The 25,266-nt window shown below is 41.3% G+C and overlaps 2 protein-coding genes across 2 annotated transcripts; both read right to left on the bottom strand.

Annotated features, from left to right (window-relative positions):
- Window positions 1-826: 826 nt before the first annotated feature.
- On the bottom strand, window positions 827-25,117 carry LOC307009846 (alpha-2-macroglobulin-like protein 1). Its single transcript, XM_079634000.1, has 59 exons — window positions 24,937-25,117; window positions 24,302-24,485; window positions 24,082-24,238; window positions 23,914-23,966; window positions 23,777-23,797; window positions 23,513-23,678; window positions 23,356-23,440; window positions 23,170-23,284; window positions 22,973-23,093; window positions 22,779-22,888; window positions 22,531-22,701; window positions 22,223-22,447; window positions 21,939-22,151; window positions 21,711-21,860; window positions 21,333-21,482; window positions 21,169-21,244; window positions 20,869-20,989; window positions 20,566-20,791; window positions 20,360-20,483; window positions 20,168-20,289; window positions 20,038-20,089; window positions 19,860-19,943; window positions 19,596-19,772; window positions 19,419-19,494; window positions 19,175-19,331; window positions 19,012-19,086; window positions 18,765-18,927; window positions 18,506-18,690; window positions 18,215-18,436; window positions 16,733-16,854; window positions 16,551-16,632; window positions 16,381-16,464; window positions 16,208-16,313; window positions 7,497-7,673; window positions 7,295-7,404; window positions 7,049-7,219; window positions 6,744-6,971; window positions 6,447-6,659; window positions 6,219-6,368; window positions 4,885-5,010; window positions 4,720-4,813; window positions 4,440-4,587; window positions 4,128-4,353; window positions 3,915-4,038; window positions 3,724-3,845; window positions 3,596-3,647; window positions 3,417-3,500; window positions 3,152-3,328; window positions 2,945-3,020; window positions 2,710-2,866; window positions 2,561-2,635; window positions 2,315-2,477; window positions 2,060-2,244; window positions 1,769-1,990; window positions 1,561-1,682; window positions 1,363-1,444; window positions 1,191-1,274; window positions 1,008-1,113; window positions 827-924 (listed from the first exon to the last, which is right to left on the bottom strand). Exons 1-59 carry the CDS (start codon window positions 25,014-25,016, stop codon window positions 884-886), a joined length of 7,770 nt encoding a protein of 2,589 aa, XP_079490126.1. The 5' UTR covers window positions 25,017-25,117; the 3' UTR covers window positions 827-883.
- On the bottom strand, window positions 7,497-9,436 carry LOC307000992 (ovostatin-like). Its single transcript, XM_079617056.1, has 8 exons — window positions 9,205-9,436; window positions 8,815-8,998; window positions 8,591-8,747; window positions 8,434-8,486; window positions 8,316-8,336; window positions 8,046-8,211; window positions 7,880-7,964; window positions 7,497-7,808 (listed from the first exon to the last, which is right to left on the bottom strand). The coding sequence occupies exons 1-8, from the start codon at window positions 9,285-9,287 to the stop codon at window positions 7,688-7,690; spliced, it is 870 nt and encodes a 289-aa protein (XP_079473182.1). The 5' UTR covers window positions 9,288-9,436; the 3' UTR covers window positions 7,497-7,687.
- Window positions 25,118-25,266: the final 149 nt, after the last annotated feature.

Here is a 25,266-nt window from a genome sequence, read left to right as displayed (position 1 = left end):
TTTATTTCCTGTAAGATGTAACATCCTTGATTCTCCAATAAAAAGATTATAAAAAAAAAAATATATATATATATATATATAAGTGGGCCTAACGCAGATCTTTGAGGCACTGTTGTTATCTTAGATTTTTCAGTTTAAATAGACAAAAATGGTAATGTCTGACAGGTATATCTAAACCACCTTAATGCCAGTCCCTGAATACATGTACTGTATTTTTGTAGTCGATCTAAGAGTATGTTATGATCCATAATGCCACGCTAAGATCAACTAGTATTGAGAGAGACTTGGTCAGAAGTCAGTCATTTGTAATTCTAATGAGCGCAGTTTCTGTTCTATGATGGGGCCTGAATCCAGATTGAAATCACAAATGAGCAAACATGACTTTAGTATTTTAGACATGGAAGATTTGAAATGGGTCTGTAATTTGCCAATTAATTTGAATCTAATTGTTTCTTAATGAGAGGCTTAATAACTGTCAGCTTGAGCAGTCTTGGGACATGACCTGTAAATAAAGACAAATTAATATTGAGAAGAGGCTCTTCTGCTACAGGTAACAACTGTTTCAGTAATTGGTGGGTATTCGATATAGTAAACATTCTGGTTTAGATGCAATCAGTTTATTAAGCTCTTCCTGTCCAATTGTGGTAAAGCACAGCAATAGTTATTGAGTTCATCATTGCAGCTGAACAACACAAACTAGAACAGGCACTGCCTGAGTGAGCAAAGTTAAGGATTTGAAGTCACAGGACAAATATAACCTCATGAACACTGCAAATTCCTGATTCAAACAAATGTTCAAATAAATAAAAAAAGCAACAAAAGGACTGATTGTATAAAAGCAGTTTTATTAAGGCACATATCCTACAGCCAGTACTGAATCAAATCATGAACAGGGAGACGTGTAGGTGGTCTCAAACGAATCACCTGAAAAAGGAACATGAAATTAACTGGATCATGTTCAATGGTGAATTCAGCCAGAGCAATGAATGATTAGGATGAAAGCATACTTGTCTGATAGTAGTCATAAACGTTGATGACTGCTGGCTTGATATTTTTTACTGCAAGAACCTGTTTCAGCTGCAGAGTGTAACTCATGGGGACGCCTTTGAGAACCTGGGAGAAAGGATGAATAGCACATACACCACAATCGAGATGGCAGCTAGTAATATACCCAGTGTACACAGTCTTACCTCTTTCAGATATATTAGGACATGATCATCTTCAACATCAACTCGCTCCACTAGCGGGACAAACGATTGGGGTGGAGATCCAAGCTGAGGAAAAGACCATAATTTACAGATACAATCACATCTGAAGGAGCTTCAAGCATCTTGGAACTTTCTAAATCTTAAACCTACGAACCAGTGACGTATCTGCTGTGAAGCCTGACAGAAGCTTAATGTCAACTAGAACCATGTTAGTGCTTGCTTTTTCACCGTCGTATCTGAATGACAGTGGTTGGGAATAGAGGTTTAGATCAACAGAATCAAGAATGCAGCATCCTTTTGAATGAGTCAAACAAGAGATGGTTTCAGGACACAAAGCCAAAGCTATTCTTACTTCACTGTGAAGTTCAACATAAGATTGGACCCAAGCGGTCTGCAGTCTCCAGTCACCTTCGCTTCAACAATCAGTGTCCTGGAGACTTTAACGGGTGTTGGGATGTTGTAGAAACACGCCACCTACGGTATGAGCACCGGGCAGACAAGACTAATCAGATTTGGATGTGCACAAAAGAAACAGAAATAGAGAAGGTTAAGATACGGACCTGCACAGAAACACAAGTGGATCCTGATGCTTTAACACTATATTTGCCAGGAACGTTCTTCAGCGGCTTCTCCTGATACAGCAGCTTGTTGTCCCGATTCACATCGAAGCTATAAGAGTCTCCTCCCAGTACTGAGGACTGTACAGTAACAGTGCTGGAGCCATCCAAGCTGAACACTTGAGCAGCGTACACAGACAGAGCCTGAAGAGCCACCACTGTATCCTAAAAACAAGCACCAGATTAAAAATCTCCTCATAAATGATTGCACTCATGTTTGGTGGTCAGAGGCACCTGGGTGGAGGAGAAGCCTCCATAGGGATTCTGCTGGGCCACGAGCCAGTTGACAATGCGGTTAGCATAACCCAGATTAGCCGTCGTGAGAGGCTGAACAGCGAGAACCGCTAGCAGCACGTAAGAGCTGATCTCCACTGCCATAGTATCACCAGATGTCGTCTGAGACCAATGGAGCTTAGTGCCTTAGGATGAGATGGGAGGAAGTTGATTACAAAGAACTTGATGAACAAACAAGAGGCTGGTAAATCTTACCTTCAGAAATGGCAACTTTGTTCAAGGTTGTTAGAAGCTGTGATCGAGTGGTGGTCTCTCCAGCCAGACTGAAGGTGTAGGTCAGCAGAGCAGTGGCATAAGTGTTTCCCAGGTTCCCAACGACAGGCCTCAAGCATGACAAAGCGTTGGCAATGACAGAATCCTAAAAGCAAAGCAGGTGTCAGACAACAGCCAGAAAAAGAAAGCAATATGCAAGGAGTTTACAACTACTGGATAAGTTTTTACGGTGGTGGGAATGCCTAGCTCAAGCAGCGATGCAACAATGTAGGCAGTCATGGTCACGTTATCACCAACTCCACCCTAAAACACCAGCACATAGATTAAAAACAATCTTGGAAGGTTTATGGTTAAGGTACACTTGATAACACATGTACCTTCATGTCATTGTGGTACAAAGTTCCCTGTTGCATGAGACAACCATTTGAACCCTGCCGGCTTATTAGCCAGTCCTTTGCACTCTGAAGGACATTCGGATCAATGAAGATGAAACGCTTCGCTAGACCAAAAGACCTCAAGACAAAGGCGGTCAACCTGGCAGTGGAGGAAGTTGTTAAACTGAACAAACCACTTATGACAAAGGTTACACTAGAATATTAGTATGAAACTAACCATGTATTGGATGCATCATAACCAAATGTGCTGAATGATCCATCACTGTGCCTGTAGTTTAGTTGTCCTTGGTATCCTGTTCAAAAGAAAGAACAGTGGCAGGGGATGAGCTTATAAGAGAGTCTTGACAACTTCGATGGGAATCAAAGACTAAAGTCATTAAAATTTAGTCTCCACAACACTAAAAATGGATCTGCTCGCCCATACCACTCTGAAGGTAGCCTGTGGTGGTCTCTCGGATGGCTGTGGTCAGTTGCCCTGTTACTTCCAGGTACAGCAGGATGTAAATATTCGGAGCAAGAATGATCATATTCTGTTCTCCACAGCCAGATGGCATCCGTAATAACCCATCTAGATTCTTCAGTGCACGTCCCATTATGTCCCCTACAAGGATGTAAAGCATAAAACCCACATCAGAAACAGTTATTCCGCCAAACATTTGTGTCAGTTTATACTCCATGAAATGCTGTACCAAGAACTGAAACTGAGCATCTAGCTGATCCTTGAACCACATTTGTCGGAAACGTCAGAGTCACGTCTTCAGAAAGAACTTTTCCTGCAAACCGAACAAAATGGATCAGCATTGAGTGCTAGGCTAATGTTTGGCTATACAGGGAGAAGGTTTTGGGGAAACATTGAGTGCAAACAAACCCTTTGGACACAGTAACCAACTCTGGGTGTTTGTCCTTTCAACTCCTTCAGGCTATAAACGCAAAACACAACATCAGTAAAGCCGCATGAGATCCATGATCAAACTCTAGAAGGCTGGTAACACTTGCCAGGACAAGTAGACTTCGAGTGACTACGTCAATGCGTCCTCTTGTCGGCACGGTCACAACCTCAGTGCCACATCGAGTCTGGGATGGTTCAGCTGAAGCATTGACAGTCACATTGACAGCTCCTGCAGTGACAGACAGGAAGTGAGCAACACCACAAAATTTAAATTTGGTAACAGACGTCCAAAACTGACCAAGAACAGACACTGAGAGGACCCAATTGAAGGTCTTTCTCCCATTGCCACAAATACAGGATGAATACGGATCAGTATATGGTTTAAGAGTGAAGTTCATGGATGAAGCTTGAGTTACTTTAACCTGCCATTGAAAAAAAAAGCACATGGAGAAAAGACACATGACCTTCTCTATAAAGATCCATTACAGTATATAAAGAAACCATGACAGACCATGATGCACTTGGACAGATAGCTGAAGACCGTGGCCTTCAGATCAAAAGACTCCCCGCGGACGATGGAGTATGGCAGGGAGAGCTCCAGGAAGAAGGGCTGGAAGACCGTCAGCAGAGCAGGAGGAGCAAGACCAAAACCTTTGGAAGACAGGCAGAATGCCTCAGTCTCCCATGTGGTGATGGTATCAGGTACAGTGAGGGGAACTCGTGTGGATCCAGTCGCTCTGAAGAAAAAAAAAAGGACACAACTATAAACAGAAGTAAAGACTGTGGGAAAGTAGCTTTAGATGTTACAAAAGGTTTTACAAACCCCACTTGAGCAAGCTGCCAGATCCAGGTTTCTGGAAAGTAAGTCCTGATGGTCACATCAAAAGAGGAAGCGTCACCTTCAGCACTTTCAGCTACTGGAGGAGCCATTCCAGCCATAGCCATGGCTCCAGGATAACGATAATACATTACTGAAAGATAACAGCAATTTTAAGTTTCCAAATGGCTTGCAGTTTCAGGTCACAGAAGCTACAAACTATAATAAAAGTAAGGAATCAATGAAGTCATGTGGCAATATGAGCGCAAGAAACAAACTGACATACCATCATGGAAGTTGCGATAATAATTCAGGCCTCTGTACATGACACACTGAGGTACTCTGATAGGCAAATTTGTGGCAACCTTCATCCCCATGCTCTGTCAGGCAAGAGAAAAACATTTGAAGATTAAGGTGAATTTATTAAACAGGATAATGAACAGTTTTATACCTTGAAGGTTTCATAGGCTTGGTCTGTAGGAACAGCCCGACGGGCTCGAACATTTATGCACTCCTGTTCATCCTCAACTTCATATGGATATTCAGATAGTGATCGCACTGGGAGCAAGTTGAACACCTGAGAACATAGAGAGAAAGTGGTCTTCTAGTATTAAGTCTCACACATTGGTCTTCAAAAGTCAAAGACATTTTAAAAAAGGACAAATGTCTTCGATTTGGTTAAATTCGTTCAATGATGGCATGACAGGGTTTTCCCTGTCTTTGATCTGCAGTAAACTGAATATTTTAGTGTAGCACACATCGGATTAGAATCCCACTTCAGTTTAGGTCTAAAAAGGTGTAGCATCTGGACCAAAGCAGACAATTCTCCATATTTAATGAATAATCCAGCAAACAGTTACAGAACACATTAAGCCTTAAGACTTTACATTGGGTGTTTAGAAAATAATCAAGATTCTTATACAAATGCGTCAATCAAGTTACATATTCAAGGGCCTGCTAGAACAAATGGTCAAAAAGAAATTCCCTCCAAATTAGCTCACACGACTCCAGAGGGTGTGACATCTTCACACGCTTTTAAATAAAAAACCCAAAAACAAGATAACATCTTAGAAATCCGATAAAGTCTGAGAAATCCTGATGTGAAGATGCTGAACTAGAAGTTTTCGAAGGACCCCCAAGCTTGTGCCAGGCTGTGGCCTTGTCTTTACAGTCACCAAAGATTGATTCCCACTGGTTCTCTCATCAAGACATCAGCAAAGATCACCTGGAGCCTCAAATTGCATCAGGACAGTTTTATTCAAATGGGCGAGGCATGCAAGTAACAAACCTAAGTCTCATTTGATACATTAAGTAACCTTACCTCTTTAAAGGGCGTGTTGTAACTAAACTAATTGTTTGCTCAAGGCTGTTGATCTGCTGAATTTCAAACAATGCTACAACTTGCATGCATAATGCATGTGTATGTTAAGAGTAGTTTAAGTTTAGTCTAGTTAGTCTTGTTCATGTCACACATGAAGTTGTCCATGTTTCATGCTCATATACTGGAGTCCCCAATCATGCAGATTTTGACTACTTGCTCTTGAGTAGTACTGTACAGTAGGAGACATTTCCCATACCCCAGAAATGTACATTTCTCAGAATTAAACTGTTAAAGAGTGTTCATGGGACAAACAGGTTTCTTGATTGTAATATTACATTTTTCCACATTAAAGTTAAATTTTATTAACTGATCAAAATATTTATAATTGATAACAAGTAGTGATTTATTAATATTTATTTTAAGCCAATTCGCTACAAAGGAAATCTGATTGAGGCACACCATACCATTTCCGCACTCAAACGTCTTCCTGGCTCCATGATCCGGATGCTCTGATCTACAGCACTGATGCCACACAGAGACCCTGCTTGAGCAGAGATCGTCAGAATGCTTTCCTCCGCAGGAACTGCCGTAGCAGGAGAGAACTGTAGAGACACCTGGGACAAAAATTGACAGGCTATTGGATACATACCCATTCCTCACTTAAAGACAGAAGATGCCAGTGCACATCATACCTTGTTTTGGAAACATGTTTCCGTCTCAAATGATGCACTACCAACAACAACATTCTCACTGGGCAGAACGCAGTAGACCAGAATCTGCACTACTGGAGCCATATCGACACTGACAGACAGCTGGAAAGACACAGAGCCGCTTGTGACGGTATTAGAAGCCCTTGCTGTGACTGTCTGAATTCCATGGAGAACAATTAATCCTCTGGACATGACCTGACAAGACAAATGAATGCATAAAAGGTGCTGAACAAAATACAAAATAAAATAAAAAAACCTACAAAACTAATGTCCACTCACCATATAGATGATGTCAGTGCTATAGTCACCAGCCTCTCCAACAAAAGAATACTTGACAGTCACTGGAAATGCAGCACCACATTTGAGCGGCTGCTCAAGCTTCACTATAGTCAGTTCACTAAATGATGGGTTGTCAGGAGAAGCAGTTTGGAGAAGCTGAACAACCCTTGTATCTGTAGTGAAGTATGGCGATTTGTAACCATAAACAACCTCTGGAGTCGCACTTGCCTAGGAAACAACGAATTTAATCAGTTTCATGTGAGAGATTGGGAGAAGTCCATTTCACAAAACAGAGCAAATCGTACCACAAGATTGAGAGCAGCTTTAGGAAGATTAGCAGTGCTGAGGGAGAACGTGACAAGTCCTTTCTGGTTTGTAGTCAGATTCTGCAGCAGTTTGTTGGGCCAGCTGTTACCATCCAGGAGATAAACCACTTTGTTTGCGATTGGAGTCCCATCAAAACGAGACACTGATATCTGTTGGGAATGATCAAGGTTAGGAAAGGGAACCAATATGAAGGCTCCTGTGACATGGAATTAACATTTACTTGCCTTTCCATTAATCACTGATCCGGTTTCAAAATAATCTGGGAGATCCACAAACGTGACTTTGCCAACTTCAAACGTAATGGACACTGTTGCAGCTTTTGACATGACTACATCTGGGGTAGTGGGGATGGATGAATGCAATAGAAAAGTGAACAGCCAACAAACTTTAAAGCAAGTGCCATTGGTTTGGATCAGCCAATCTCACCTGTTCCCACCTCAGTGACGTTCACATTTACAAGAAAAGTATCTTGCATATTATTTTCAAATTTGGTGTTGAAAAACACTGATGTATCGACGGTAAGGGAGGCACAGCCAGAGTCATTCATCTGGTAGCAGAACAAAGTCACATTGTAAGTCAAGCACAAGCAGAAGAAAAACTCCACTGTAAGGCAGGATTCAAAACTTTGCAGTTTTATTCAGGCAACGACGGGTCAAATCAGGAACCACAACATATGGAAACGGCTCACGGCACACTTCCACCAATGCTTGACCAAGCACAGGTTGGCCATATGTGTATCTGAGAAACATCACAAGGAACAAGATCAAGAACAGACCAACTTCAAGACAAGAAAATAAAGCTTTACTTACTTGGCACAAGCCTCAACTTTCAGTCCCACATCTGCAACACTGTACGTCTGTGGTGTGTTTACGGTCACATCAAACTTGGGCAAAACTAAACCAGAAACCAAACGACTTGAACCAAGACCTCAGATCTGTCACTGAACTGCTGCACAGTTTATACACAATGACTTACCATATTTTTTCACCTCAAAAACCTGGGAGATTGTTCGGTCTCCAATAAAAGCCTTTAGTGAGTACATCCCTATCTGAGCCTCTGGGTTTAACTCGTGAGAAAGCTGCAATATCCACCCCATTGAGGAAACATTTGTCCACTGACCAATCCGGTTATTATGATTATCCTAATAAAACAATGAACAGCTCAGAGGAAAAAAAGCAAACAAAGCAAAAGTACAAAAAGCTGCAATGACTCCCATTCAAAAGACTTGCACTGGAGCACACTCACCTCTACCACCACCAGATTGTACTGCGAGACAAAGGAATGAATATTAAACATTTAAAATAACAAACACTGATCACTGAAATGGCCAGAAAATTCAATATGGTGAAACATCTGGTCTTACCATCTGATCAAAAGGCACAAATCTGGCATCCATAGTGACAACTCTGAAATTCACTGCAAAGAAATCAACACTCACATTAATGCACTTGATCAAAACTTGTATCGTAATGGACTTTGCTACACCTCTAATATTAAACCAAGGGTTATTCACAGCTCACCAGTTTGTCCTGGATTGTAGATGGGTTTGTCTGTTTGGATGAAGGTCAAAGGCAGGTAACGTCTAAACATGACTTTCCTCTCTTCAGTCGCTCTGAAGACCTTCCCTTGAACGTCCACCTTCAGCTTCTGCACCAATTCTCTATCTACTCGAGGAGCCTGTGGAGAAACTCAGTTAACAAACCAGACAAAAAAGAAAAAGAGGCACATGCGTCTCATGACAGACCTGGAAGCTAAAGCAGCGGTGAAACGATGTTGAAGAAACTTGCTGCACAAGTTGAGTTGTCCTGTTTTTCTCATCAAGCAGAGAAACTGTCATTGTGAGACTCTCTTGGGGCTTCAGAAGAGATATGCATAATTTGGCATCAGATCCAGACTCAATCACTGCAGGGAACGTCACCATGAATAACCTGTGGAAACAATACAGAAACCACAGGACATCTAGTTTATCACTGGATAGCAACAAATGAAGAGTAGTGATCTTTTACAATGACGCTGAAAAAGTTTCAATCGGTTCACATAGACAGTTTTCACCGTCTACAAAGTTTAGTTAATCACAACATAAAACAGACAACAGAATGCTTGATCACTTCAAATCACATTTAACAGTACTTACGGCCCTGGTTTCTGTCCATCAACAGCAAAGAGAAAAAGGGCTAAAAGGAGCCCTTTCCAAACACTAGTCTCCCTCACAGCCATGAGGAAAAATCATCCAAGACCAAACCTAAATCAAGTCTCTTTCACAATTCTTAGAGCGCTTCTCTTACACTACCACTGTTTATTGCTGCTGCTTCTCTCAATCCTCTGTGCTGAACGGAGGGATATTTTAACACTTTTAATTGTCAGGGAATGCTAACTTTATTTTGCTCATTTAATTGATTAACCACCACCTGGAATTAATTGAGTTAATTGAGTTCTATCTGGTATTGATTTAAAACACATCTAAATACTGCCAGTGACACATGTAGGCCCAGTTTCACAGACGGTGCTTAGATTAAGCCAGGATTAGCTATTTGTTCAATTAGGGCATTTATGTAGCTTTTATACATGTGCCTTTAGGGAAAAACAAACAAACATATTTTAAGATATTGTCAGTGCAAGTTGCTTTCAGTTAAAGGAGAACTCCAGTCAATTTTAACATTGAGCTAAATTTTTTGTAAATTTGGAGTGCTGTCAATACAGAGAACAACGACACAAATCGGTGTTGCCTACACTGTGTTATCCTCTTTTTAAAATTTGCACCCTATTGACTTGAATGTGGCAAATTTTAAACCTGCTTTTATTTCTCTTATCATCCTTGATGTGTCATTACAAGTGCCCAGCCATGTTGAGTGATTCCTTCAGAGTGAACACGAGTGAATCTGACTGCAGTAGATGTGAAAGATATTAATAAAAATGATGTTATTTCAGCCAGCGCACATACCTGTATTTACATCCTGTTTTCGGTCGAAGTCCACAGTAGTCGATTGTCGAGTTCACGCGCGTGATCATAGGTAACTAAACCTATGCGCTCGACAATCGACTACTTTGGACTTTAAAAAATATATATATTTTAATAAAAATGTATTAAAAATTATTATTATTGTGCAATTTCACATGTAGGCTTTTCAGGTCATGGTTTAGTCAGCTGTAATGTTTTTATTACTAATGTAAAGCCAAGAAGCGCTTATTGGCACTTTAATACTGTTTTATTGCAGGATACATTTCTTTGTGAGGTGTTTGGCTATTGTTGGAAACAATTTAAGAATAGGAAGTCATCGTTTGATCCTATAAAGCAATGGTGGGATAATGCAAACTGTATACAGCAACTGTGCCGTATACTTTCAATGCTCCTATAGACATTTCCCGATCTCTGGAAGATCTAGAGAGAGAAATAATTGAAATTCAAAATGTAATGGAAACCCGTTAGAGACAGAGAATGTGTTAAATTTAAGATAAAAAGAAAGTTTTGGATGATTTGTTGGGTGTTAAAGCACAGGGTGCTCTGGTGCGCTCACGCTTTCAAAGTGTAGCGATGGATGGCCCAACCAATTTTTTTTTGGACTTGAAAAGAAAAATGACCAAAATAGAAATATTCATTCTTTGATCACCCTTCTACCGAAGAAAGGAGACCTCAGAAACATAAAGAACTGGAGACCTGTTTCAGATCTTATGAAGATCTTATCCAAAGCCTTAGCGATTAGATTGAGAGAAGTGATTGGTGGGGTCATCCATGTAGACCAGACATACTGTGTTCCCAATAGGACTATTTTTGACCATATTCATTTAATTAGAGACATTACTGGATCATTGGGTCTAGACTTTGGTCTTATTTCCTTAGACCAGGAAAAAGCTTTTGACCGGGTTGATCATAAATACCTCTGGCAGACGCTAAGAGAGTTTGGTTATCAAGAATTAGTATACCGCAGTGGAGTATACCGCAATCTGAATGTAAAATTAAGTTATCAGCTTATGCTGATGATATTGTTGTCATGATAAAAAATCAAGAAGAAGTAGACACCCTGCAAGTAATAATAAATGAGTTTGGTAAACTGGATTAAGAGTGAAGCTATAGGTGTAAAGTGGGAAGGTAGATGCCTTCCTAAACTCCCTGCTGGACTTGAGTGGAAGAAAGGTGGTTTTAAATATTAAGGTGTATATCTTGGGGATGCCTCCATGTTGACAAAACACACAAAAGGACAACTAGAAAAATTGAGATGGTTGTGGCCAAAAATGTCTTTCAGAGGACGTCAAGTCAAGTCATCTTCATTTAAACAAGTCATCTTCATCTTTAAACAATGTAGATTGTTTCAAAGCTGCTTTACAGAGATAAATGGATAATTTAAGGTAACATTGTTTTGGCTTTATAGCGGTTCTTGAATAAAGATATTTTCCAGCTAAAGTTATTTTTAATTTTGAACGATCATTAGTTATTAAATTAGGGGCCGCTAAGATGACACCGTTCTCTCTAAACAGACTTTAAACGCAAACCTGTGAGAAACGCTGATGGCGCTCACGTGTGCATCAAGAATTAATTCTATACTTTTGCGCATTTGAATATATGTGCGCATGTTTGTGATTCCCTAAAAAACCAAGCCTTAAAGGTGCCATACCAGATGGGGGCAGTATACCTCCATAAAGTGAATTGGTCTACTCTAGAGTAACAGACGAGAAACGGCATAGTCTCTATGCTCCGCCCCTACCTTCACAACAACCCTAGAGCCATAGCCGAAGCCTAATAGAGGACGTTTTGCCTCCAGGGGAACGTTGGGTGATGTCAAGTGATATTGAAACATGACATCTTCAAGCTACTCCCCTTCACCTTTACCAGTGAATATGTTCATATTCGTTTTGTTCATATTACATTTTGAGTTGTATATACACATTGTTTGAATTAAATTAATTTGACAGACAGCATTCTGTCAACATCATTGGTCAACATCAGACAGCGCACAAGAACCGATCATCTCTACTATAGTAAAAAAAAACACGAACACTGTTGAAAGATACAGTAGGCTACAAATGACCTGTTCGCGCCACAAATTGTTCTCCGTCCTTAGCGACCGAGTCATTGAATGTGAAACAGCCGGCTGCTGTCGTCAGCGAGCAGCAATATTCAAACAACGAGGGCGTGCGCGCCACTTTGATACCTCCGTTTCAGTTTCTCGAACCCGCGCAGTGCGGCGCTCAGAACACGGAGACCATTCTGCCCCTAGCTATGCGTGCGAAAGCATGGGAACGATCCCAGGCGTGTCAGAATGGGTGCTGAACGTTGTAAAACAGGGCTATGCGCTGCAGTTCGCTCGCCGCCCCCCGCGCTTTCGAGCCCGGACCGTGACGAGCGGTCCTTTTCTTATCTGATTTGATTTGTGCTTCAGAGCGCGGTTTTTCCCCTGCAGCGGGTGGTGGTGGTAGGGGTCTCTTGCCAAGGGCTTCAGCCATCCTTCCGCTCTCTTCCCTGAATTGAAATTAAGTAGTGGGCTGTACTGTCCACACGATTGACATCAGGCTCAAGTACGCCCACAAGCCGTGCGAGTTATTCGTGTATTGCAGGTTGGCATGTGGTTATGTGGATCGCATACCGCCTCCCATGGCCGAAACTGGTATTACGACACCTGTCGGGCCGTGGCTAGTAATGCTAATGCTAATTAAGGTTGATATCTCTGCAGCACTATAACTTGACATTTTTTTTATGACATCATTGCCCTCATTTCTTCTCATTCTTTTGATGCGTGTAGCTCATTTTTTGGATATGTTTACCTCAATTTTTACACATGGCACCTTTAACAAACAACTTGTCTGGCCTTCAAATTTTGATACAGAATTTTATCACTTCGGGGTAGATAAGCAAAACCGAAATTATTATTATAATATGACTTGATTTATCAGAGGGGTTAAATTTGACATCTGATTAAATCTGTGATCCATGTGTGTGGTGAAATTTTTCCTGGTTTGTATATTTGGTCATTAAGACACATCTTCACACCTGTTTTGTGTGACCGACTTTGTGTTTCTGTAAAGTGGATGTGAAGACTGTAGTTTAATTACTGTAAATGCAGCTCTTGTTTGGCTGCACTAGTTAATAAAAGTGTGAAATCAAATTGAAAATATACATTAAACCTGGAATTTTCTTAAACAAAAATGTTTCTACTTTTTCTGTGCAAGTAAATAAGTATTATTGATCATGTGACTGTACAGACAGTCAGATTTTTTTTTTATTGCTCAAGATGACCTTTGGATCCTCTCAAATCATGCTGGAGAACAGTAGATGAGATGATGGTTGAAAATGTTTTGTTTGAGGTCATCATGGTGATCAGCGTTTGCTTTATTTGGGCTCTTGACCCTTAACTTTTGTTAAATTGCTTATTTTTTCAGCAATTGCAGATTTTTTCAGAAAATATTTCTGCAATGATCAAGCAGATCAACGTCGGTCTTAAGTCAAATGACTGCATTAGAGAGATGACATGGAGTTGCAATAAATGCTTTAATAATCCGTACAACTGTAGCAGCGGGCCGTATTACTATTATTCTGTTGCGCATAACTGAGTAACTGATGACGGCACGATTAGATGTTGGCCAATCAGCAGAAAGGGGTGTTTCATTTAATCCTGGTGAAGGATAACAAATTTTAAGAGTCTATTTCAAATGTGCTTCCGTACATAACATCACGGTAAAGAATATTGTATTTAGCTTTTAAGGTTAAGCTGCAAAGTTGCAATTCCTGTTTTCTCCAGTGTATTTTAAATGAGTCGCATCACTGAGATTCTCACCTTTTCAGCCTAGCTGTAGGGGAGATTTTCACCTTTTGTCTTTAATGGCTCTGGGATGGCCCTTGGAACCGGAGTTCCTGGCCAGAATCAGCATGTGAATAGTTATGCTGATTCCTAGCTCAGACGTTGAAGCATCAAGATGATTGGATTAGCAATACAATAGCTGATTGGTTCGGTTTTTCTAGAGCAATCTAAAAAACCTACAATACAGGTTTTTCGCCTGATAGAATCAACTCCTCCAGTCAAATTCCAGTCCCAGAAGTCCCTCCCCGTTAGAAGGTATATAACTATAATGTAAACTGTTTAGTTTTTAGACTGATTTTGGACGAACCCGCAGCCGTGCTCAATAAATAACAACTTCTGAACGCGATCCCAACTGTCTCACTGGTCCTTGCTTCGATGAAAGAAAAACTTTACAACACTGGTTATTCATAAACTGTCGTTTCACACTGCACATTCCTAAATGCCCATACACCACGCGGTGTTTCCGTGACTGTCGAAAGTGCGTGAATAGAAGGCTCACGATTAGTTGTCAGTTGCTAAGCATAGTTGTAACATTCTAACACCGCATCACTTCACACTGTACAAGTTTGGCACCGCAACGTGGAGTTAACACAATACAAGCAGAGCTAATCATGCTCCAGAGCAGGGTTTTATTTGTCATGACAGAAAATCACAGGAAGCTGATGATGATGACGATCAGCTGGAGCGCTGAACAAACACATGAGTGGGACAACGCCCACTCACACATAAACAAACAAAGACACGAGACAAAGAAGAGGCAATGCATTCAACAACCGTGACATTATTAGCCTGGCTCCGCCCTCCTACGTACTTCCGCTCAATTTTCGTTTTCCTTCAGTACTAGGTCTGGGATTGTGGTGTATTCTTGGGTTTTCTCCGATTCATTTTTTGCAGGTCCAATCAGCGAACAGAAGGAGTGGCTGAGAACGATGACGTTGAGGTTGTGCGCTAGTTTGAGTCGTCATACGTCACGACCAAACGTTAGCGATTGGTTAGATCCAGAGTGACTCTGGGCAGATCCAATAGTTTTAAACTTCAACAAAGTCCACGCCATCAAGGAAGTTAACGCTTGTCAATGGAGAGAGGCCAGACTCTCTGTACAAATGAAATGTACAAGAGTCTGGTAAAACCAGGCTTGGGTTTCATAACCCCAGGTAAAAAGCAGTGCTAACCCCTTTTTTAAATTACAAGTGTGAAATGCTTCCTTACCCAGGCTTAAAAGCTGTTAAAGGGGTCATGAACTGGACTATTTTATTATATAATGTTACTATGATTTTTACATGAAAAATTGTCATAATTTAGATAAAGGCATTTTTCCTATCCTGATTTTAGCCTCAGATTTCAATGCTCTGTTTCAAGAGGCGTGTCTGCTGTGAAACGTGTAAACGCCCACTGCTGTGATTGGTTGACATGTTTGCATTTAAATAGCTAGCATTACATGTGGAAATCTCTCAAATACTTTTACAGCTATCAAGATTAACGAATCGTGAGAAGTTTAAGTATTTAGGTTGCAGTGATGAGCAGACGGTCTGTTGATCGCATGAATGAAAAGATTACAGCATTGCTAGGCAATTTCTGCACTCACGAATACTTTCACCAAATAAAAAGGCAAACATGAAGAACAGTAAGAGCTTCATTATGCAGTGTAACAGCATCATTGAGAATGTAATGAGTTTTGGCAAGTGTCCAAAAACTCACATTGTGTGATTGACAGAGCTTGGGCTATTGGAAATGGAGTGTTCTTTGATACTTTCTGCATACAATTTAATCAGTTTAAATTAGATTTTTTTTTATCCTACTAAGAGAAACAATGCAATTTGATATTTTAGTCACTGGCTTGATATACAGATGCATAAACAGTATTGAATGGTTTGAGAAAGATTGTCTGAATTTGAATACAAATCAGAAAATCACTTATCAGGCATTGGAATACAGTTATTACTTATTACCATGGTTGGAAAAGAAAAGGTTAAATTTTCCAGTTAATGAAGGGTCACCTGCAAGCAAAGCACCTCAATATTAAATGCCTAGTAAAAAAAAAAGAAAAAAAGAACCGCAACTTTCTGAGTGAGCCATGTTAATGATTTGAAGTCACAGGACAACTAGAAACTCATGAACACCAACTAATTCAAACACACATCACATATAATGAACAAGCAACAGAACTGGTTGTATAAAAGTGGTTTTATTTAAGTCACGCATCCTACAGCCAGTACTGAATCAAATCATAGACAGGGAGATGTGTAGGTGGTCTCAAAGGAATCACCTGAAATAGGAGCAGAAAATTAACTGGATTATTAACAGTGAATTCAGCCAGAGCAAAGCATGATTAGGACGAAAGCGTACTTGTCTGATAGTAGTCATAAACGTTTATGACTGCTGGCTTGAGATTTTTCACTGCAAGAACCTGTTTCAGCAGCAGAGTGTAACTCATGGGGACGCCTTTGGGAACCTGCGAGACAGAAAGGATGAACCACAGCACACGAGAAAATGGCAGCTAGTAATATACCCAGTCTCACCTCTTTTAGATACACTAGGACATGATCATCTTCAACATCAACCCGTTCCACTAGCGGGGCAAACGATTGGGGTGAAGAACCAAGCTATGGGTAAGAGACATCATTTACACAATTACAATTGAAGGAGCTTCAAGCATCTAAGAACTTTCTAAACAATCATAAATACAAACCAGTGACGTGTCTGCCGTGAAGCCTGACAGGAGCTTAATGTCTACTAGAACCATGTTAGTGCTTGATTTTACACCATTGTATCTGAATGAGGGTGAAAAGATGTTTAGTCAAAAAGATCAAGAACACCGCTTCATTTTTGTAAGAGTCATAAACATCAGTTTCAGGACACAATGCTACTTACTTCACATTGAACTTCAACATAAGATTGGCTCCAAGCGGTTGGCAGTCTCCAGTCACCTTCGCTTCGACACTCAGTGTCCTGGAAACTTTAACGGGTGTTGGGATGTTGTAGAAACATGCAACCTATAGTAAGAGTAGAAAGAAAAAAACGCATTTAGATTTGGATGTGCACAGCAAATAGAGAGGGTGAAGATACAGACCTGCACCAGAGGTGTCAAGTAACGAAGTACAAATACTTCGTTACATTACTTAAGTAGAAATTTTGGGTATCTATACTTTACTGGAGTAATTATTTTTCAGCCGACTTTTTACTTCTACTCCTTACATTTTCACGCAATTATCTGTACTTTCTACTCCTTACATTTTAAAAATAGCCTCGTTACTCCTATTTCATTTCTGCTTGTTTTCATTCCGGCTTGTCGTCGTTCAAAAAATGGCCAATTAAACAATAGATCTGAGTCCCGCCTCCTGAACACACATCGCTAAACTGATTGGCTTTGTGTTTTCTTTCTAACTTGTGAGAGGCTGTCCGCGGCTGTAGTTACATTTGGTTGTGCGAAGCTGCAAAACTCCTCCGAAGGAAACCTACTGTAGATGCGGTAAGCAAGGTAGAAATGAATCAACAGTTTTGTGCTCAAGAATACGGGGCAAATCGCGCCAAATATTGCTTTGGGGACAGCCGTTTTTACAATATTGCCTACTGTATGACAATCGCGGGATAAGTGGCAAACATAATCGTTAGTGTGTGTGTGTATGTGTGCGCGTGCGCGCGTGTGTGTGAGAGAGAGGAGAGAGAGAGAGTGTGCGTGTGTGAGAGAGAGTGTGTGCGAGAGGGAGACTGAGTGTGTGTGTGTCTGTGTGTGAGAGAGAGGAGAGAGTGTGTGTGAGAGAGAAGAGAGTGTGGAGAGAGCGAATAGAGAGAGTGTGTGAGAGTGAGTGTGTGTGTGTGTGTGTGTGTGTGTGAGAGAGGAGAGAGAGTGTGTGTCTGTGTGAGAGAGAAGAGAGAGAGTGTGGAGAGAGAGAATAGAGGGAGAGTGTGTGTGTGTGTGTGTGTGTGTGCGCGTGCGAGAGAGAGGAGAGAGTGTGTGTGAGAGGAGAGAGAGAGAGAGAGAGAGAGAGAGAGAGTGTGTGTGTAAGTGTGTGTGCGCGCAACCATTATAGTGTCAAAATATCCCCACAAAGATGGCAATATCCGAAATCCTTATATGCGGCTGAAACAGGGCCTTAGAATTTTTTTTTTTTTTTGGGATGCACTAAAGGCCCCTTTGGCACGTCTTTGGCAAGTTTTTGTCCTTAATGGCATTTTTTGCCTTGCATTACTTTTACTTTTACACTTTAAGTAGTTTTAAAATCCAGTACTTTTACACTTTTACTTGAGTAAAAAGCTTTAGTTGATACTTCAACTTCTACAGAAGTCATTTTAAACCCTAGTATCTGTACTTCTACTTGAGTAATGAATGTGAATACTTTTGACACCTCTGACCTGCACAGACACACAAGTGGATCCTGATGCTTTAACACTATATTTGCCAGGAACGTTCTTCAGCCACTTCTCCTGATACAGCAGCCTGTTGTCCCGATTCACTTTGAAGTTATAAGAGTCACCTCCCACTGCTGAGGACTGTACAGTGACGGAGCTGGAGCCATCCAAGCTGAACACTTGAGCAGCGTACGCAGACAGAGCCTGAAGAGCTACCACTGTGTCCTAAAAATAAGTACCAGATTAAAAAATAAATAAAAAATCCAAATGATTGCACTCATGTTTGGTAGGCACCTGGGTGGAGGAGAAGCCTCCATAGGGATTCTGCTGGGCCACAAGCCAGTTGACAATGCGGTTAGCATAGCCCAAATTAACCGTCGTGAGAGGCTGAACAGCAAGAACTGCTAGTAGAACGTAAGAGCTGATCTCCACCGCCAGAGTATCACCAGATGTCGTCTGAGACCAATGGAGCTTAGTGCCTTAGGATGAGATGGAGGGGAGAAAGTTTATGCCAAAGACCCTGATGTACCAACATCAAGCTGGTAAATCTTACCTTCAGAAATGGCAAGGTTTTCCAAGGCAGTTAAAAGCTGTGCTCGAGTGGTGGTCTCTCCAGCCAGACTGAAGGTGTAGGTCAGCAGAGCCGTTGCATAAGTGTTTCCCAGGTTCCCAATGACAGGCCTCAAGCATGACAGACCGTTGGTAATGACGGGATCCTAAAAAAGCCAAAACAAATATCAGACAGCCAGAACAGGAAGGTCATCTGCAAGGAGCTCATACAACTACTGGGTCAATTTTACCATGGAGGGGACACCTAGTTCAAGCAGCGATGCAACAATGTAGGCAGTCATGGTCACACCGTCACCAACTCCACCCTAATGAAAAAAAAAAAAATCTAATTTATAAGAAAAGTCTCAAACCTAATCCATAGTTTTCCAGTGCATTAATAAACATGTAACGCACCTTCATGTCACTATGGTACAGAGTTCCCTGCTGCATGAAACACCCATCTGAACCCTGCTTGCTGATCAACCAATCCTTTGCACTCTGCAGGACATTTGGATCAATGAAGATAAATTGCCTCGCTAGACCAAAGGACCTCAGGACAAAGGCGGTCAACCTGGTCGTGGAGAAGAGGTCACAAACTGAACTTACAAAAAGCTGGTGCCACAGCAGATTATACACAGTAGAACAATGAGAAACTCACCATGTATTTGATTCATCATAACCAAACGTGCTGTATGATCCATCGCTGTGTTTGAAGTTTAGTTCTCCTTGGTATCCTGATTGGGTCAAAAGCCACATGTAGGATACTAAATGCCTAGTCCTGCTCTTCCCATTGGACTATCATTTACATATGTAAAGTGGATTTGGTCATCCATACCGCTCCGAAGGTAGCCTGTTGCAGTCTCTCGGATGGCTGCAGTGATTTGCCCTGTGACCTTCAGGTACAGCAGTATGTAAATATTCGGAGCAAGAATGATCATATTCTGTTCTCCACAGCCAGATGGCATCTGTAATAACCCATCTAGATTCTTCAGTGCACGACCCATTATGTCCCCTATAAGAGGTCAAGCATAAAACCCACATCAGAAACTGTTATTCTACAAACCTTCACATGTCAGTTTCTACTAATTACATTTTTTACCAAGGACTGAAACGGAGCATCTGGCAGATCCTTGAACCACGTTTTTTGGAAATGTCAAAGTCACGTCTTCAGAAAGAACATTTCCTGCAGACCGAACAGAATGGATCAGCATTTAGAGCTAGGCTAATGTTTGGCTGTACATGGAGAATGTATTGGGAATCATTGAGTGCAAACAAACCCTTTGGACACAATAACCAACTCTGGGTGTTTGTCCTTTCAACTCCTTCAGGCTATAGAAGCAATAAAACAATATCAGTAAAGCAGCATGAGGTCCATGACCAGACTCCAGAAGGCTGGTTAACACTTACCAGGACAAATAGACTTCGTGTGACTACATCAATGCGTCCTCTCGTCGGCACAGTCACAACTTCAGTGCCACATTGGGTCCGGGATACTTCAGCTGAAGCATTGACAGTCACATTGACAGTTCCTGCAGTGACAGACAGGAAGTGAGCAACCAAATATACACTTACAATTTAGATAGAGGATCCAAAACTGACCTAGAACAGAAGCTGAGAGAACCCATTTAAAGGTTTTTCTCCCATTGGCACAAAGACAGGACACATACGGTTCAGTATATGGTTTAAGAGTGAAGGCCGTGGATGAAGCTGGTGTTACTTTAACCTGCCAATGAAACAGAACACATGGAGCAAAGACACATGACCGTCTCTATACAGAAATGATCTAAAAGAAAACCATGGCAGACCATGATGCACTTGGATAGATAGCTGAAGACCGTGGCCTTCAGATCAAAAGACTCCCCACGGACGATGGAGTACGGCAGGGAGAGCTCAAGGAAGAAGGGCTGGAAGACCGTCAGCAGAGCAGGAGGAGCAAGACCAAAACCTTTTGAGGACAGGCAGAATGCCTCTGTTTCCCATGTGGTGATGGTGTCAGGTACAGTGAGGGAAACTTGTGTGGATCCAGTGTTTCTGAAAGACAGCAGAAAAGAGAAATAAGGGGAACAGGAGAAGTAAAACCTGGGTAAGTAGCTTTAGAAGGCACTAACCCCACACGGGCAAGCTGCCAGAGCCATGTTTCTGGAAAGTAAGTCCTGACAGTCACTTTTAAAGTTGAAGTGTCACCTCCATCTGGAAGAGCCATTGCTACAGGACCATTCAAATTCATCACTGAAAAAGGCAAGCAATTTTAAACCAAACTGCCCCTCTTGTTGCATCTATAGAAATGATTAAAACACCCAACTTGCTTTTCCACTAAGGAGGTGTAACCTCACATAACTGAAAGAAAGTTCACCAAGTCATGCAGAATTTGTTTTCACTGAAAGAATGGCCTCTCTGCATAGACCTACCTTCTGGGAATCTGGGATACAGCGGGCACGGAGGGGCTCGTACAGCGAGATTTGTTGCGATTTTCATTCCCAGGCTCTGTCGGAGTGACAAGTCAAAACACAATACAGATTTAAAGTCAATAACTCAGTTCATGACCATGTAGTCACAAAATAAGTTTTTCTACCTTGAAGGTTGTGTAGGCTTGATTTGTAGCATCAGTGTAGCCAGGATCCATATCAAAAGCTAGACTGGGTCGAAAACCTAGACACTCTGATTCATCCTCAACGTTGTATGGGTAACCTGATAGTGATTGCACTGGGAGCAAATCAAACACCTGGAACCATGAAAAAAAAAGTGTTTAGGTATGTCACTTTTGAAAAAATTTTCACTAAATTCATTAATGTTTGGCATGTTATGTCAGTACATGAATGTATGTTAAGAAGTACACTACAACTCCTACAATCATAACAGGTTTGTCCTATTGATCTCAGCACAACTCAAATTCTAAAGCTGAACCTGAATGTCAGTCAAGACCAACAAGAATTTAACTACACATGGCTACCATTTTAGCAGTCAGACGTCTTCCTGGCTCCAAGATCCAGACGCTCTGATCTACAGCACTGATGCCACACAGAGATCCTGCTTCAGCAGAGACAGTCAGAACATTTCCCTCAGCAGGAACTGCCGTAGCAGGAGAGAACTGTAGAGACACCTGGAACAAGGACCAATACACTGTAAGATGTGTCACCATTCCCCACTTGAAGACAAAAGATGCCAGTGCACATCATACCTTGTTTTGGAAACATGTTTCGGTCTCAAACGATGCACTACCAACAACAACATTCTCACTGGGCAGAACGCAGTAGACCAGTATCTGCACGGCTGGAGCCATATTGACACTGACAGACAGTTGGAAAGACACAGAGCCGCTCGTGACTGTATTAGAAGCCCTCGCTTTGACCGTCTGAAATCCATGGAGGACGATCACTCCTCTGGACAAGACCTGACAGACAAACAGATACATAACATGTTCCTAATATATATATTTATTTTTATTTGTTTATGTCCACCCACCATATAGATGATGTCAACACTGTAGTCGCCAGCCTCTCCAAAAAAAGAATACTTTATGGTCATTGGAAACGAAGCACCACATTTGAGAGGCTGCTCAAACTTCACTATAGTCAGTTCACTAGATGGGTTGTTGGGAGAATCAGGGTGGAGAAGCTTAACAACCCTTGTGTCCGTGGTAAAGTATGGCGATTTGTAACCATTAACAACCGCTGGAGTCGCACTTGCCTGGGGAACAATAAATGCAATCGTTTTTTTTTTGTGAGAGAAATTTAATGTCTACATCTCAAAATACAAAGAGCAAATCATACCACCAGATTCAGAGCAGCTTTAGGGAGATTAGCAGTGTTGAGGGAGAATGTGGCAAGTCCGTTCTGATTTGTGGTCAGATCCATCAGCAGTTTGTTGGGCCAGCTGTTACCATCCAGTAGATAAACCACTTTGTTTGCGATTGGAGTCCCATCAAAACGAGACACTGATATCTGTTGGGAATGATCAAGGTTAGGAAAGGGAACCGATGTGAAGGCTTCTGCAACAAGGAATTAACTTTTGTCCTTGCCTTTCCATTAATCATTGATCCGGGTTCAAAATATTCCGGGGTGTCCAAAAACATGACTTTGCCGACTTCAAACGTTATGGACACTGTTGCAGATTTTGACATCACTACATCTGGGGAAAAATGAAACCAACTCAAATAAACAAGTCAACTTCCTCTATACACATTTCTTTGGTTTAGATCAGCCAATATCTCACCTGTTCCCTCCTCAGTGACATTCACATTTACAAGAAAAGTGTCTTGCATATTATTTTCAAATTTGGTGTTGAAAAACACTGATGTATCAACGGTAAGGGAGGCGCAGCCAGTGGCATTCATCTGGTAACAGAACAAAGTGTCACATAAGTCAAGCACAAGCAGAAGAAAAACCTCCACTGTAAGGCAGGAGTCAAACCTTTGCAGTTTTATCCAGGCATTGACGGGTCAAATCAGGAACCACAACATATGAAAACGGCTCACGACATACTTCCACCAAGGCTTGGCCAGGTACAGGTTGGCCATATGTGTATCTGGGAAACGTCACAAGGAACAAAATCAAGAACGGACCAACCACAAGACAATATCTGTAGGTTTCACTCACTTGGCACAAGCCTCAACTTTCAGTCCCACATCTGCAACACTGTACATCTGTGGTGCGTTTACGGTCACATCAAACTTGGGCAAAACTAAGCCAGAAATAAAAACACCGTAAGATCTCAGATCTGTCGTTGAACTGTTGCACATCATTCACAACTTACCGTATTTTTTCACCTCAAAAACATGGGAGGTCATTTGGTCACCAATAAAAGCTTTTAGTGTGTACATCCCTATCTGAGCCTCTGGGTTTAATTCATGAGAAAGCTGCAATATCCACCTCGCTGAAGAAACGTTTGTCCACTGACCAATCCGGTTATTGTTATTGTCCTATTAATACAATGAACAGCTCATAAAAACAGCAAACCAAAATGTACAGAAAATGGCAGCAGCTCCATTCAAAGACTTGCACCAGAACAAATTCTCACCTCCACCACCACCAGATTGTACTGAAAGACAAAGACAGAAATATTAAGCATTTAAAAGACACCATTGCAGAGAACTGAAAAACTGCTCAAGTAAAAATAACCTGCAATAAATGTGCAGTTTCATGGCCAGACCTTACCATCTGATCAAGTGGCACAAATTTGGCATCCATAGTGACAACTCTGAAATTCACTGCAAAGACACAATGAACTTACATTAATTGCATAATGCACTTGATGATCTGACCTTGTAGCAGATTGGACTTTCTACACCTTTAATATTCAACCAAGGGTCATTCACAGCTCACCAGTTTGTCCTGGATTGTAGATGGGTTTGTCTGTTTGGATGAAGGTCAAAGACAGGTAACGTTTGAACATGACTTTCCTCTCTTCAGTCGCTCTGAAGACCTTCCCTTGAACTTCTACCTTCAGCGTCTGCACAGATTCTTTATCTACTCGAGGAGCCTGTAAAGAAGCTCAGTTAACTCAAACCAGACAAAGAAAGAGCAATGTCTCATGACAACAGACCTGGAAACTAAAGCAGCGGTGAAATGGCTTTGAAGAAACCTGCTGCATAAGTTGAGTCATCCCACTTTCATCATCAAGCAGAGAAACGGTCATTGTGAGACTCTCTTGGGGTTTCAGAAGACTAGCACATAATTTGGCATCTGATCCAGTTTCAATCACTGCAGGGAACGTCACCATGAATAACCTGTGTAAACATCATTAAGTATAAGTTTAGAGACTAAAATAAATCTGGTCAGAACATTTGCATGTTAGTTGATCATTCACAGGGTTCCCAGGTCTGTGAATCAAAACTAGCCTAATAATAAAAAATAGGCCAAAGCGGTTATCTCCATCAGAGAGTGGGTTGAAGTACCAAACATGGGGTTGGTTGATTGGGTGGGAAAACTTTTAACCTTAAAAAAAACTGTGCCATGGTTATAAAATAAGAGCACACGACAGCCATTTTGTTAAGAAATATATTTGAGGAACAACAACAGCACACAAACTCGATTCAACAGTGACTTGTATTTAAATCAAAAGTTAATGAACAAAAGTTTACCAAGCGGTTAATGTGCTTCATTTTGCCCTTTATAAAACTATCATTCAGCATAAATCAAACATTAGGCCACTTTTTACTTTAAAGCCCATATACTTACGGCCTTTTCTGTCCATCAACAGCAAAGAGGAAGAGGGCTAAAATGAGCCCTTTCCAAACACAAATCTCCCTCACAGCCATGAAGAGCAATCATCCAAGACTAGACAGAAATCAAACGTCTCTTTCAAAAACCCTGCAGCACTTCTGTTGCGATCCACACTGCTCCACAGCTTAACTCTAAATCAGCTGCACTGATGCCAGCGTTATTTAAACGCTCTTAATAATTCAGAACAGGTTGATTTAGCACTCACAGGCAATCTGGACGTCTTTAGGGCGGAGCCCCGGTAATTAATCACAGGGTTGCCAACTCTGAAACACACAAGCTCTTAGG

The sequence above is a fragment of the Phoxinus phoxinus genome (assembly GCF_949152265.1).
Source record: "Phoxinus phoxinus genome assembly, chromosome: 1".
NCBI classification, from domain to species: Eukaryota; Metazoa; Chordata; class Actinopteri; order Cypriniformes; family Leuciscidae; genus Phoxinus; species Phoxinus phoxinus.
The sequence above is the reverse complement of the archived record's forward strand: the minus strand, read 5'-3'. Positions and strand labels throughout refer to the sequence as shown.

What these genes read in the sequence shown, in the direction of transcription:
- LOC307000992 (XM_079617056.1), bottom strand. Translation starts at nt 9,287, where the DNA reads ATGGCTGTGAGGGAGACTAGTGTTTGGAAAGGGCTCCTTTTAGCCCTT. An exon ending in ACCGCTGCTTTAGCTTCCAG is followed by an intron (nt 8,748 to 8,814) that starts GTCTGTCATGAG and finishes GTTTCTCCACAG; the next exon opens with GCTCCTCGAGTAGATAGAGA. An exon ending in TTGTGCCTTTTGATCAGATG is followed by an intron (nt 8,337 to 8,433) that starts GTAAGACCAGAT and finishes TTTGTCTCGCAG; the next exon opens with TACAATCTGGTGGTGGTAGA.
- LOC307009846 (XM_079634000.1), bottom strand. Translation starts at nt 25,016, where the DNA reads ATGGCTGTGAGGGAGATTTGTGTTTGGAAAGGGCTCATTTTAGCCCTC. An exon ending in CCACTTGTGTGTCTGTGCAG is followed by an intron (nt 16,855 to 18,214) that starts GTCAGAGGTGTC and finishes CTCTTACTATAG; the next exon opens with GTTGCATGTTTCTACAACAT. An exon ending in AAGCCTATGAAACCTTCAAG is followed by an intron (nt 4,814 to 4,884) that starts GTATAAAACTGT and finishes CTTGCCTGACAG; the next exon opens with AGCATGGGGATGAAGGTTGC.